General features: G+C 35.2%; 2 protein-coding genes across 2 annotated transcripts in view; one reads left to right on the top strand and one right to left on the bottom strand.

Annotated features, from left to right (window-relative positions):
* The window catches only part of LOC129806358 (pre-mRNA-splicing factor 38B-like), an 85923-nt gene extending 75553 nt beyond the window's left edge, over positions 1-10370 (bottom strand). Inside the window, exon 1 of the mRNA XM_055854913.1 lies at positions 9850-10370. Coding sequence (XP_055710888.1) covers positions 9850-9869 — 20 coding nt within the window. The 5' untranslated portion in view covers positions 9870-10370. The remainder of the gene's footprint in view (positions 1-9849) is intronic.
* LOC129806338 (trichohyalin-like) lies at positions 1523-7376 on the top strand. The gene is made up of 3 exons (XM_055854885.1): positions 1523-1799; positions 2166-2646; positions 5734-7376. The coding sequence occupies exons 2-3, from the start codon at positions 2205-2207 to the stop codon at positions 7086-7088; spliced, it is 1797 nt and encodes a 598-aa protein (XP_055710860.1). The 5' UTR covers positions 1523-1799; positions 2166-2204; the 3' UTR covers positions 7089-7376.
* Positions 10371-12929: the final 2559 nt, after the last annotated feature.

The following is a 12929-nucleotide window of genomic DNA, read 5'->3' as shown; positions in this document are numbered from 1 at the left end:
CTATGCTTTTTCGAAAATTTTTTAGAGCTCTTTAACCGTGCTATCACACTAGGATTTTTTCAATTTGTAAATTCGATTTAATTTTCAGATGAATGGTTCCTATGCGTTATTTTGCATTAAAAATCATTTGAATCGATAGATTTTCGCTTATTTATTGATATAAACTAATACTTGACCCACCAAAACATGTTTAAACATGCGAAAATAGCATAATTGTGGTTGCTAAATTAAATTTGAATTCAGCAAATTAAAATGTTAAAATTGCTCATTCATTTCAATTTTATTGCAGTTAAACAAGAATCCTTTTGAACCAAATTGTTCTTATTAAATTTATTTACTCGTATTTAATTACTATTTGTGGCCAAAAAATAAGATAAGTACAGTGATTTAGTGATAAACTTGTACGGAAATGAAGCTTCAGTATCTGGAGTAATGTGCTAAGTTCCTCCAAAACCATTCATAGGAAATTATTGTGCCCAGAAATCTCCAGTTTGTATGATTTCATATTCATACAGATTTTCAACAAGACTGTATGAGAGTCTCTTCATGAGCCCCCTTGTCTACAACCCTTTCTTCTGGCTTTGTGAATCCTTTTGCATAACAGATAAGTAATTTATGAGACATTTTAAGTACACTATTACACATTTTCCGGAGTCATTCACAATCAAAAATCTCGTGGCACTATTTGAAATTGAGCAAATTTCCTGCAAAATGTGTCCTGGCTGTGAGAATTTTCAAATAAATTCTGGAAATCTTATAATGCTCAATTGGCTCAATTGAATTTAAAATTAAATTGTGAAAATCCTAGTGTGATAGCACTGTAAGTATAGATGAATTTAAAAAAAAATAAAATAAAATTTCTGTAACGCTACCTTAGTTCTTGAGGTAATTCAAGTTGATGTTTGAAGAAAGTCAAAAAATTACAGATAGGGGAGACCGGGTTAGATTAGCCACCAAATGAAATTTTTTATTGTGTATAATTTGTACAAAAAATGTTTGTATGAGGCTGATATATTTCAATGAATAGTAAGGGAGGTATATATAAAATAAAGAGTAGTTTCCTCAATATTCCTTCGAAGGCTAACTGTAAGATATTCAATCCCCATCTTTCATTTTAACTAACCAGTTTTAAAGGGTAAAAAGGGTAAAATCTAGGAGCGGTACAACATTAAAGCCCAGTGAGCATCGAAATGAAGATATGAAGAGCTCTATATTAGCTTTTAGCAGCTGTTATGAGTCAAATTTACGAGATTTTCCGAATTTACCACATAAAGAAACTTAAATTTGTCATATGACATTGTCATACTGTTACAGAATTTCCCTACTGAACATCTTCCTGAATCGACTGGCGTAGATTTCTAACCTGACTATCCTAAGCCTGCGAGCCGGATAGGGATAAGTGGTTGTAAATGAATGATTGATGAATGAATTTTCTTGTAATTTTTTTACAGTGTATAGTTTGAAATACGCGCAATATCTTGCCGTTATGTTGGTATTTATTGAACTTAAAGAAACCCACAAGACGGTGCTGTAGTCGCATTATCGGGTCACTCACGTCTCCATCGGAAATAGTAAAGTGCAGTTATCTCTGAATATCTTTCGTTTTTTTATGGGAAATCCTTTCGATGACAACGAAATATTGATAAAATTGTGATAAATAAAAGTGTGAGTTATTGACCAGTGAATATTGTCACGAATGATAAAAATAGTAAAGCGTTTTTCATAAAAATGAGGCTGAGATCATCCTAAACGAGGGGGATTGGTCAACTTGTTGCTTCCACACCTTCTTCAACAGCCAGGTATTTTTCAACTCAAGTCATTTATTCGTTTTTTGTGGAGGGCTAGGGATTTGCCTGAAATAAGAAAGTGCTGGAGTGTCACAGCTACAGTTATCAGAGATACAGTGCATGGCCTGAACTTAGAGTTTTAGTCATTTGGGGAACGTGAGAAAATTGCACCTGTGTAGAGTTGGGTAATAATAATCCGTTGTTTTCTACAAGACCCTATTCTTCTTCATGCCAGTATAAATATTACACATAGTGTGTTGAGAATTTTTTTCTCCTATGGAGCAAGAATGAAAACCTTGACAGAAAAGATTTGCCATCATGAGAGAAATTAAAAATTCCATTCATTGAGGTCGTGACCTATATGTCAAATCTTTGCAGGTTGGGTCACCAACAGGTGACACATGTGACTCCTACAAGATGCCCAAGAAAAGGTTTAAATTGCCAACTGGACGTCGTGCTGAACTAGAACGTTCTACATCTCCTCCACGACGTTTTGAGTCTTCACTGGGCAGTGATGACACCAGCACCCGTGAATCCGAATGCAGTCATGAGCACTCACTCACCAGCCCCATCTCTCCTGTGCCAGGAGGAGTTCCAAGGGCTACACTTTTTGATTCCTTAGCAGCAGAATTGCGTGCCAAATTGAATGGGAATGCACCTCCATTGTTACTTCCGCCCCGTGACTACGATACTGTACATCGATCAAAGGGAAACCTGGCAGCTACTGAGCTTCGTCGATGCCAGAATCAATTAATTGTAGGTGGACCAGGGAAGCAGGGTATCTCCTCGCATGGATCTTCTGGCATCAGATCAGATCTGGCAGCTAGTCTTGAGCGTCAGGATGAACATTCATCCAGCGGTAAGTGAGATTTTCTAATTAATTATCCACTTCCCCCAAATGCCTCTGGGGCAGAATCATTTCATTCATAAACTCGTTCGTGGGCTTGTTCGTTTCAATCGTGAGCCCAATCATTGGCATCCGGATGAGTAAAATGCAAGGAAAGTGCATACTCTTTAGCAATACTCCGTGACATAGTGACACACAAAAAATTACTCGTTCGTCTTGTCATTCAGAGAGAGAGCAATGTTGCACTCCCAATCGCAGCGATTTCTTCATCATTCACAAGATAAGAAGAAGATGCGCAAAGTTCACATTACGCGGCATCTCATGTCTATGAAGTCATTGTCTAGCCAGCCAATAAATTGGAATTCCGGAAAAGATTTTTCTCTCCAATTTCAAAAAAGTAAAATTACGTAGAAAATAAGAAATAAGTAAATCAACCTTCAATATCAAAGAATTTTCTCTCGCACAAAAAAAAACTTGAACAAAATTCACCACATTATCAAATAATTTATACAATTATTCAAAGAATTAACTTTTCATGAAAAGCAGAAGCGTGAGAAATGTAATTATAAATCAAATTTAATGTACATTATAAGAAAATAAATTAATTATTAATTTCTACAATTGCGTGGCAATAGTAAAAAAAACCAATAAAAGTATTTACTGATAAAACATTACGTGATTTCTTGCAACAATTTAGCACTTCTTGAATTCAATAAACACAATTGACACCTTGGATCACGAATTGTAATAGGGGAACCAGCGGCAAAATATGACAAAATTAAAGTTTAAAATTTGTTGACTTCAAATATTTGTTAATTGAATTTTTCGGTCAAAGAATCGCGTAAAATAAACTAAATCTCGACGACTTAAATAAATAAAAATTGGTTAAACGTGATTCTTTATCATTCCCAAGTTGCCTATAAAGAATCTCATCTACCATAAACTTATATAGGTTTAAGTTTGTCTATATTAAATATTTTTAGAATATTGGTAAGGTAAGTGTGCCAAATTCCGGCCAGCTTGCAATTTCGGCCAACTTTTTTGTTCCTCGACTTTCCATAAACTTTTAGTTTTTACATACTCTAGAGATTATACAATGCAAAAGAATAACAAAAAATGTATCTTTGACAAACGAGATGACGTGAAAAAGATATTGGAAGAATTTCCGAAGGGCAAGGAACTATGAGAATGAAGGTGGCCGAAATAGGGCACCAAAGCTATGTCTACATTTTTATTCATTATAAAATGTATTAAGAATGATTTTAGAGTAAATAAAGACGATAAACTCTTTACAAGGTTCCAAGCAACACTCTTTCAGAAGAAAGAATAAAAAAAATCAATTTGTATTTAAAATATTACATTTCAAACTTGAGACTTGACGCTTGCATGCAACTATGCTGAAATTTGGCACACTTACCCTAAGTAAAGTTCATAAAAATCTATTATAATAAACTTAGATGATATGAGGTCAAATTTGGAAAGGCGGATACTTAGGAACTTTCATATCAAGAGATAGCTTTTAGAAATATTACAATTTTAACAGAATCCAAATTGTTGTAATTAAAACTTTTAATTTAATAATAGAAAAATTTACGTATATATAAATGAGAAAACAACTTATTTTAAAAGGCGGACAGGAATTTGAGAAGGCAAGCCAGAGCATGGAATGGCAGACAAAGTAAATTTCCTGAGTTATACTTAATGTAAATTGAATGATAATGCTTGGATGGAAAGGTCTCACCTTCATCAAAAACATATTAAAATTTAAAGAAAAACAATAGTCTAGTTTTCAAAATATGTCACATCAAATTTTCATTAAAAAATATTTGCAATTAATTGGACCTTCGATTAAATCGAAAGAAACTGAGGTGTCATAAGGGTTGTAGTACTCCACGAGGGGTCCCGGTCAAAATCCCGAAAGCCAAAATCCCGAAAGCCAAAATCCCGAAAGCCAAAATCCCGAAAGCCAAAATCCCGAAAGCCAAAATCCCGAAAGCCTAAATCCCGAACGCCAAAATCTCGAAAGCCAAAATCCCGAATGGGCCAAAATCCAGAAAGCCAAAATCCCGAACGCCAAAATCCCGAAAGTCAAAATCCCGAAAGCCAAAACCCCGAAAGCCAAAATCCCGAAAGCCTAAATCCCGAACGCCAAAATCCCGAAAGCCAAAATCCCGAATGGGCCAAAATCCCGAAAGCCAAAATTCCGAACACCAAAATCCCGAAAGCCAAAATCCCGAATGGGCCAAAATCCCGAAAGGCTAAATCCCGAATTCTTAAAAGTATCATAGCTACTACCGAGATTGCACCCGAGCTTGCTGGAGGCAAAGGGAAATCTTCTGTGTCTTGGGAAATTATTCTAAACATTTTCCTCTATATAATTTCATCCCTTTTAGGATTTTGAACATTAGGGATTTTGGCTTTCGGGATTTTGGCGTTCGGGATTTTGGCGTTCGGGATTTTGGCTGCCATCGCTCCACGAGAGCTTTCCAAAACACCAAAATTTCTTAAATTCAGATAATTAGAACCGGAAGTATGGGCATTTGAAAATTGAATTTTTGACCCTTTCTGGCTAGGGTCCTTAAGCCCAGCTATAACATACTGAAATTTTAGACCAATCCATGCCATAGAGGCATGTTATGTAAAAAAGAAAATTTGAAAGCTGGTATAGAACAGACATTCCTTTTTTGTCTTTTTTTTTTGAAAAATGGCTTGAAAAACCATTTTTTTTTCATTTCGAAAGATCAAAAAATCGATTGTCAATTTGTCAATTAGATTTTTTCGTTCATATACTACATAGATTTAATAATAAAGCGAATTAATATGAAACAAATTATCTCATGCCAGCCATAATATTTTCGTCGCAGTGCGCAGTATTTTAAGTAATTTTACAAAATCGAAACGCTTAGAACAAAAGCGGTGTATGGGTTATACATTTTACAGTTAAAATAGCCCACTCTTGCTCTGAGCAACACATCATCGCCTATAATTTCATTCCAAGTACATTATCTCCATTGAATTTTTCGTTAAATCGCACACACTAAATAATTAAGTAGAAGTAAAGCCTTTTTACATCAAAACAATCTATTTTCTTCTGTACAGATGATGACTGGACCAATGATCATCAAGAATCTGTTATTGTAATGCAAGCTCCACGGAGACCTGCCCCAGTTGACTTGACACCTACTAGATTGCCAAATCAGAGACCTACAGCCACGTATTTGTATCCCCACGTGCCCCTACGAAACGAGAAATTTATAGATGATCATAGAGAACTTGTCAGACATCGAAGAATCCGTTCAAAAGTACCGGCTGAAGATCGACAAAGGAAAGATTCTTCACAATCACGCGAAGAAGAGGAAATCAAACCTATTTTGATGAAAAATCGTCCTCCGTACAACGAAGCAACAAGATTTCGAGAGTTATTTGAGGAAGGTAGACGATATGCCGAAGAACCAAGAAGATTCCAATCCTTTGATGATGATGAAGACGAAATTGAGAGTCTAATGAAAAAGCATTCTCTTGCAGAGATGAAAGAAATTGATTTTAGAGAGAAATCTTCAAGGGGAGAGAATCTTACAGACAAGCAAAAGTACATGGTGGAAAAGTATCGACAGAATCGTTATCGTGAACGGATGTATCCTGATCAGATTGAAGATGTGGTTGAGAAGATGGAAAAGGGAAAATATCATGATGAGAAGCCACGTCACAAAATGCCACTATCAGAAAAATCAAGTTGTGGAAGTAGGGAAAAATCAGCAGAAATATCCAAATATGGAGAATTTCCTGTTGAAGGAGGAATCGATGCAAATCCCTACAATGAGCCAGAGAGTCAACCCTATTGGGAATCAGTCCAAAAGATGCTTAAATCTTCACTAATTCAATACAAATTCGAAGATGCTAAGTACCATCGTGAGATGCTTGACAAAGAGGAAGCTTGGCAGAACAAAAAACGCTACTCATCGCAAGAACGTTATCGTGAAGGTGCCAGAAAGTATCAAAATGCTGAAGAAGAGTTTAAGCCACGTCGACGAGAGCACGTAATTGAAGAATTGAAGGTGTCTCCAAAAGAGCGCTTTTACAGTGCAAAAGAGAAATTCCAAGCGATGGAACGTGGAGCTCACAAACCCCTGAGACGATCTCGTGATGCAATAGTACACAGAAGAGGATCGATTGATCCTCCATCGAGTAATTCCCTACGGCGTCAGAGATCTCATCCAATAACTTCCAGAGAAGATTGGAGTTCTGATGAGGATCTCTCGCTCCAAGGCATTTCATCCCCATCTGTGTCCACATATCGTGATCTTCCCTATGACGATCACGAACCCCCTCGTATGACGCCCAGCAAGAGTTTGGGAAATATAGTCAAGGGATATCGGAAAAGCTATGCTGAACCACGAGACCCCCTGCCCCGTGGCAGTGGTCGCGTTGGTCTCGCAGCTGTTAATCCCTACTGATCGACGACAACGATTCGAAATATCGCAATCTCGGTTGTGAAAATTTAAAATTGTAGTAAATCTCTTTATAGAAAGAAATACTCAAACATTCTACATAAAAATAATCCATCCCAGTTATGTATTTTATGGTATAATTTATTACTAACTCTCTATTTTTCAATCTCTTACGTGCCTTACAGAAAAATCTCATGGAAATTGCCTTTTACTGGTTTTCCATTATCTTTTTATACTCTTTTCTTTTGTAAACTTTTATATGGATATACAAATAAAATTTAAAAAAAGGATTTTTTCTTGTGTTTAAAGTTCTTAAACTCTTCCTATATGGTATATAAAAAATAGGAAGTATAGAAAGACCAGAGGCAAAATGTGGAACTCTGCGACAACTAAATGTCATGTGTCCAGATTCCAGACTGTTCATGGCTCACTTGTGTGATTTGTGTAATTTGAGACGAAAGCCGCAAGGTAAAGTATACTAAGTTTCCGAGATAATCGACTTTAAAGATTTTCAGATACTTTTATGCATTTCTCATCCAATTTTTTTCATTTTAAAGTGAAATTTTGCACATATCAAGTCTGAAAAAGGCTCTAAATGGATGTAAAGTTTTAGGCCTCTATCTCTTATAGTTTCCGAGATAATCGACTTTAAAGATTTTCACACACTTTTATGCATTTCTCATCCAATTTTTTTCATTTTCAGATGAAATTTTGCACATATCAAGTCTGAAAAAGGCTCTAAATGGATGTAAAGTTTGAGGCCTCTATCTCTTATAGTTTCCGAGATAATCGACTTTAAAGATTTTCACACACTTTTATGCATTTCTCATCCAATTTTTTTCATTTTCAGATGAAATTTTGCACATATCAAGCCTGAAAGTGGCTCTAAATGGATGTAAAGTTTGAGGCCTCTATCTCTCATAGTTTCCGAGATAATCGACTTTAAAGATTTTCACACACTTTTATGCATTTCTCATCCAATTTTTTTCATTTTCAAGTGAAATTTTGTACATATCAAGTCTGAAAAAGGCTCAAGGTCAAGCCAACCGAAACGGTTGGCTTGACACACCCTGCTGTTAATAGGCAATTTCTTAAGGAGCTTAAGGACATGATGCATAATGGGCGGAAAAGAGTGGTCTGCAGTCTTAACTGTTTGTTTAGGAACTGCCCCTCTTTAAATCTAAATTAAAAGTACAGTTTCATTGAAAAATAGAAGAAAAAGCCCTAGTCAAAAGATGCCTCATTTTCACCTAGACTAATCGACCGGTAACGTACCGCTGATTGATTGGTCGTTATAGAATAATTGCTATTTATTTTTCATAGAATAAGATGGGGTAATTCGGAATCATTTCTATTTTGGAATTTTGTGATTTTCTCAGTGTTTCACATTGTCAGAGAGAAAACGAAAAGCACGAAGAAGTGCAAGACTTTACATTCGAGACATTCAAGACTGCTTCTTCGTGGTTTTTTTTTTCCTTTTGCCATCTAAACTTTTTAGGAAATCTCAACATTCCGAATTAAACATGATTCCAAATTACCCCGTTTTACCTTCTTAAACATTTTTGTTGAGACCTGGTAAAAAATCTGCTTCCTATCTTCGTTGTTCTGTCTTAAAGTTCAGACATCAATAAACATTTTGTTCTATAACGTCTAATGAGTGCTATTATTTAGTAGCCAATATGTTTTTAAGTTTCATTAGTTTAAATTCCTTCAAGATAAAATTGGTAGGAGTATCTTCGGTTACTCCAGCAAAACAATTGCCTTCCAAAGATGAAAAAACTTCTTTTTATTTTGCCCAAAGCTTTCGGTCCTGATATAGACCTTCAAAAGTAGTAGATTATTTTGAGTTTTCGCTTTTTTCATAGGGATTGGTCGCATATTGTTGGTTAGGACGAACAAAACTAGGAGGATGTCACTCTACTGGATGGTCATTAGGGTGTTTCAACAAGGAAAAAAAAATTTGGCACTATTCTCAGGGTGTTGTATTTGATGAGACAAGTTTTTTCTTCGACGACCATAATATGATCAGACGCCGTTTACAGGTAGCTGAACGACCCTCTCTGTAGTGTAAAATCCGGTAAAATCAGAAAAATGTTCTACAGACAGGGTCGTTCAGCCACCTCTAAACGGCGTCTGATCATATGGTCGTAGAAGAAAAACTTTCTTGTCCCATCAAATACAGCGCCCTGAGAATAGTGTCAAAAAAATTTTTCATTGTTGAAACACACTAATGGTCATGCTAATTATGATCTTCCTGGCCGACAAAATTCGAAGGATCCTTGAGAAAACAAACGCATTTAAGCAATCACTGAAGATCGAAATCTGTGGAAAACACAAAAAAGGATCTTCCTGAGGGTGACAACTTTTTTTCTCTGGCGAACATTGACCCAAAACATTCAAATATGCACAATTCTTTACCAATTTACTCTGTATTAATATTCTAGTTTCAAGAACCCATTTAAACCATTAGTAACCCGTAATGGACACAAAGATTTAATAAGGGACTTCCCATCTCATGAGATTGAGCATTTTTCAAAGCTAGGAAGTAAGCTTTATCAAAGCTTGCTATCTGTAATTTGCAGCACTTACAATTAGTTTTTTAATATTTATTTTTAGTGTTGATTGTAAAATGCTTTTCAGATTCATAAAATGACTTTAATTTTGGGTTTGGGTGTCTTAAGTATAAGAAAAAGAACGGTTTTTGGCCTGCTGAATTAGAACCTTCTTGGATTTGTTAAAATAAATTTAATAAACTTAAAGAACTTACCTGGATATCCTTTCTGCCATGCTGTTATTCTCATGCCCGGATAGGATAGAAGCACTACATTTTCTCCGAGAGCACCAAATAAGTTCCCACCGGATAAATCACTGCACTTATGGTATTATTTACTATCCTACCGTTTCCTTCCATTTTCTTTTTAGTAAATAATCCTTTTTATAGATCCTACTGTCCACTAGGACACCTCCGGCAGTTCAGTAGAATACTTTTTCACTTTTTCCAATTAACCTGTTTTTTTTTACTGCAAGATTTGATATTTTTATGTGAAGGACACCATACGAACCCCATTGCTGTCCTTTCACAGAAACCGCACTTCACCTAACCTCACTCATTGATAAGGGCAAGTTTCTCATCCTTTTCCCACTCTTGTCACACATTAATTTACAGTATATTCACTATAATGAAACTCTTATGGATTCCCACACACTATTTTCATAATGAAAATCCTGAAATTTTCACGAAAAATACCGCACAAATGAGAAACAAAATTTGCGTACTCTCTGTGAACTCTGTTTGGGTGAAAAAAAAACATGGTGGAAGAAGAATGAAATTCGAAAGCGCAATTCGAAAATGATTCGCAATTCCGTCCGCCATTAAGGTAATTCACAAAAATTACGCTAGAGGCGCTGAAGTTGAAATATCGGCGCCAAGACAAATGATATTCGATAAAAGGAGGGAAAATCAACAGGTAAAAATGGGAAAAACCATGAAAATTTGCGAGAACCAAAAAAAAATGAAAAAACATTTTCATTTAATTGTATATAAGTATATATTTCGATTAATTAATGCTTAATTGTGTAATTTATCAGTTTAATTGTTCCAAATAGTTCTACACTAAACGCGAAATTACTTTTTTTTTAAATATTTATCTTTATACAGAATAAAATTGGTAAATCTTGTGTTACTTCTTTTCACGATAGATTCGGTTACAGATTGCAAAGCCAATAAACGGCCCCAATATAATTACTATTTCTATTTCATTTCACACTGTCATGTATTTTTATTCTTGCTTTTGTGATTCATTTTATGCTTTTTTTCTCCTTTATGAATTATTACAAAATATGCGAAGCAATTTTTTTTCTTAGTTTTTCCACTTAAACATTTATCTCTCACAAAAATATGTTTGTTTTCCCAGAGTCATTTTGCATTTCTTAATTCTCTCCTAAAATCCATCCTTATGTTGTGTTTTTTTTTAACTTTTTACTGAGTTTTTTTTCTTGTTTAAATTAGTTTTTATGTCTCTTCATGCTTTTGCTTTTATTACTGGTTTGTTTGTTTATTTTTTTTTGGTGAGTATCAAAAATTAATTTGTATAAAGAACTGCGGCTTTTACTCTCGTTTTTTTTTGTTATCCAGAAAAATCATCGAAGGAAAAGGCACATAGAAGCTTCCACATTTTCATATTCTTTCCATCCTTTATCCTCTCTTCCTTTTTAATTTTCTCTACATTTTTTTTATTTTCTGTTCAGTTTCAACCTTTGACTATTTTTTTTTAAATCTTTTATGAATTGTGGCAGTGAATTAGAATTTGCACGACTTTATTTAATTTTCTTTCTTTTCTTTTTTTAATATCTTAATATTCTAATAAGCAGAAAGAGATTTATTGCAGTTTTTGAGTGGTTTATTGGTTCATTGTTGCTGTCTTTGAAAGCTTTCCTTCTTTACGGACTCCTTTTCGCTCAAGTTTTCGTGAAGTTTCTTCGCTAAACCTGTCCTTTATCACTTAAAATTAACCTGTAGTGTTCGCTTCAAAATTAATTTTTAAAATAATTTATATTTTTGGAGATGCTTCTCTCTTTGCTTCAACATCAATTACAATCCGTTTGAGAAAGTACAGTTGATGGAAGGAATTTACCTCACCCTCTTAACTATGTAAATTCATAAGATTTCACGCGACAGACAAAAAAAAATAACTAAGAGTATTTCCTTAAATTTACTAAAAATTAAAACTAAAAATTGAGAAGTTGATCACATGGAAAAATTAACAACTAAATAAATTCAAGGTACTCAGAGATATTATTACCAAAAAGCGTTAAGTTTATTTCAAATGACAAATTTTTATTGAACTTGTCAAATAAAATCCAAGGGGTATGTCATTGCGGGGAACTCGAGCCCAGTTTGATTCGAAAACGTTGGAGATGGGATAACGTGCAGTTGGAAAGAGAAATAAATAAATAAGTAAAGGAATTAATGCTTTGGAATCCGCGGGAATATTTGGGGACCCAAGGAATCTGCAAAAAATTCTTGGGAACCCCGAGAAACCCGCGAGCAACGTTTGGGAATCCGAGGAATTTTCAGGTGCGTGATTTAATAAATCTATGAGAAATATTTGGAATATCGAGAAACGTGCCTGAATCCTTGGGAACCTAAGAAACATTCCTCACGCACCGACAGCCATTCATCAGCAATTTAAATTGTAATTGTAAACATAAATTGAAAAACTTTTATAAATTTTAGGCTTAAACGATCTGTGATTCAGGGTTTCTGCCGTTTACCTGATGAGATCGGTCGTGGTAAGTCGGCGGCAGCCGCAACCAAGCTTTATTTGAGGAGAAATATATTGAATTGAATTGAAAAAAACTTGCGGGAAACGCTTGGAAACCTGATTAATCTACTAACAACTCTTATGTAGCAGCTAAACCTGTAAGAAACGCTATGGTATTCTAGAAACCAGAAGAGAAACCGCAACGATTGTAATGCTTAGGAATCTGAGTAACTTTAAAGGTAACGTTTGAGATTCCAAGGAACCCACAAAAAACGCTTAGGCACACCAAGGAATTTACCAAAGAAATTTGCACTTGGAAACAATTGGGAATCCAAGAAACCAGAAGAGAACTAGCAAATGAAGTAATGTTTCGGAATCCAAGAAACTTACAGGGGACGCTTAGGATTCCAAGAAACCCGCAAAGAACACTTCGGCACCCTGAAAACCTGAGGGAAACGTTTGGAAAATTAAGGAACCAGCGTGAACGCTTGGAGCCCCAAGAAACTTGCGGAAAACTTCAGTAATTTTCGCGCCAATACAGCAAAGGGGGAATTTTGTGGTTGTGGGAGCTCTGAGGTTGAAT

Source organism: Phlebotomus papatasi, chromosome 3, assembly GCF_024763615.1.
Source record: "Phlebotomus papatasi isolate M1 chromosome 3, Ppap_2.1, whole genome shotgun sequence".
Lineage (NCBI taxonomy): Eukaryota > Metazoa > Arthropoda > Insecta > Diptera > Psychodidae > Phlebotomus > Phlebotomus papatasi.
The sequence above is the reverse complement of the archived record's forward strand: the minus strand, read 5'-3'. Positions and strand labels throughout refer to the sequence as shown.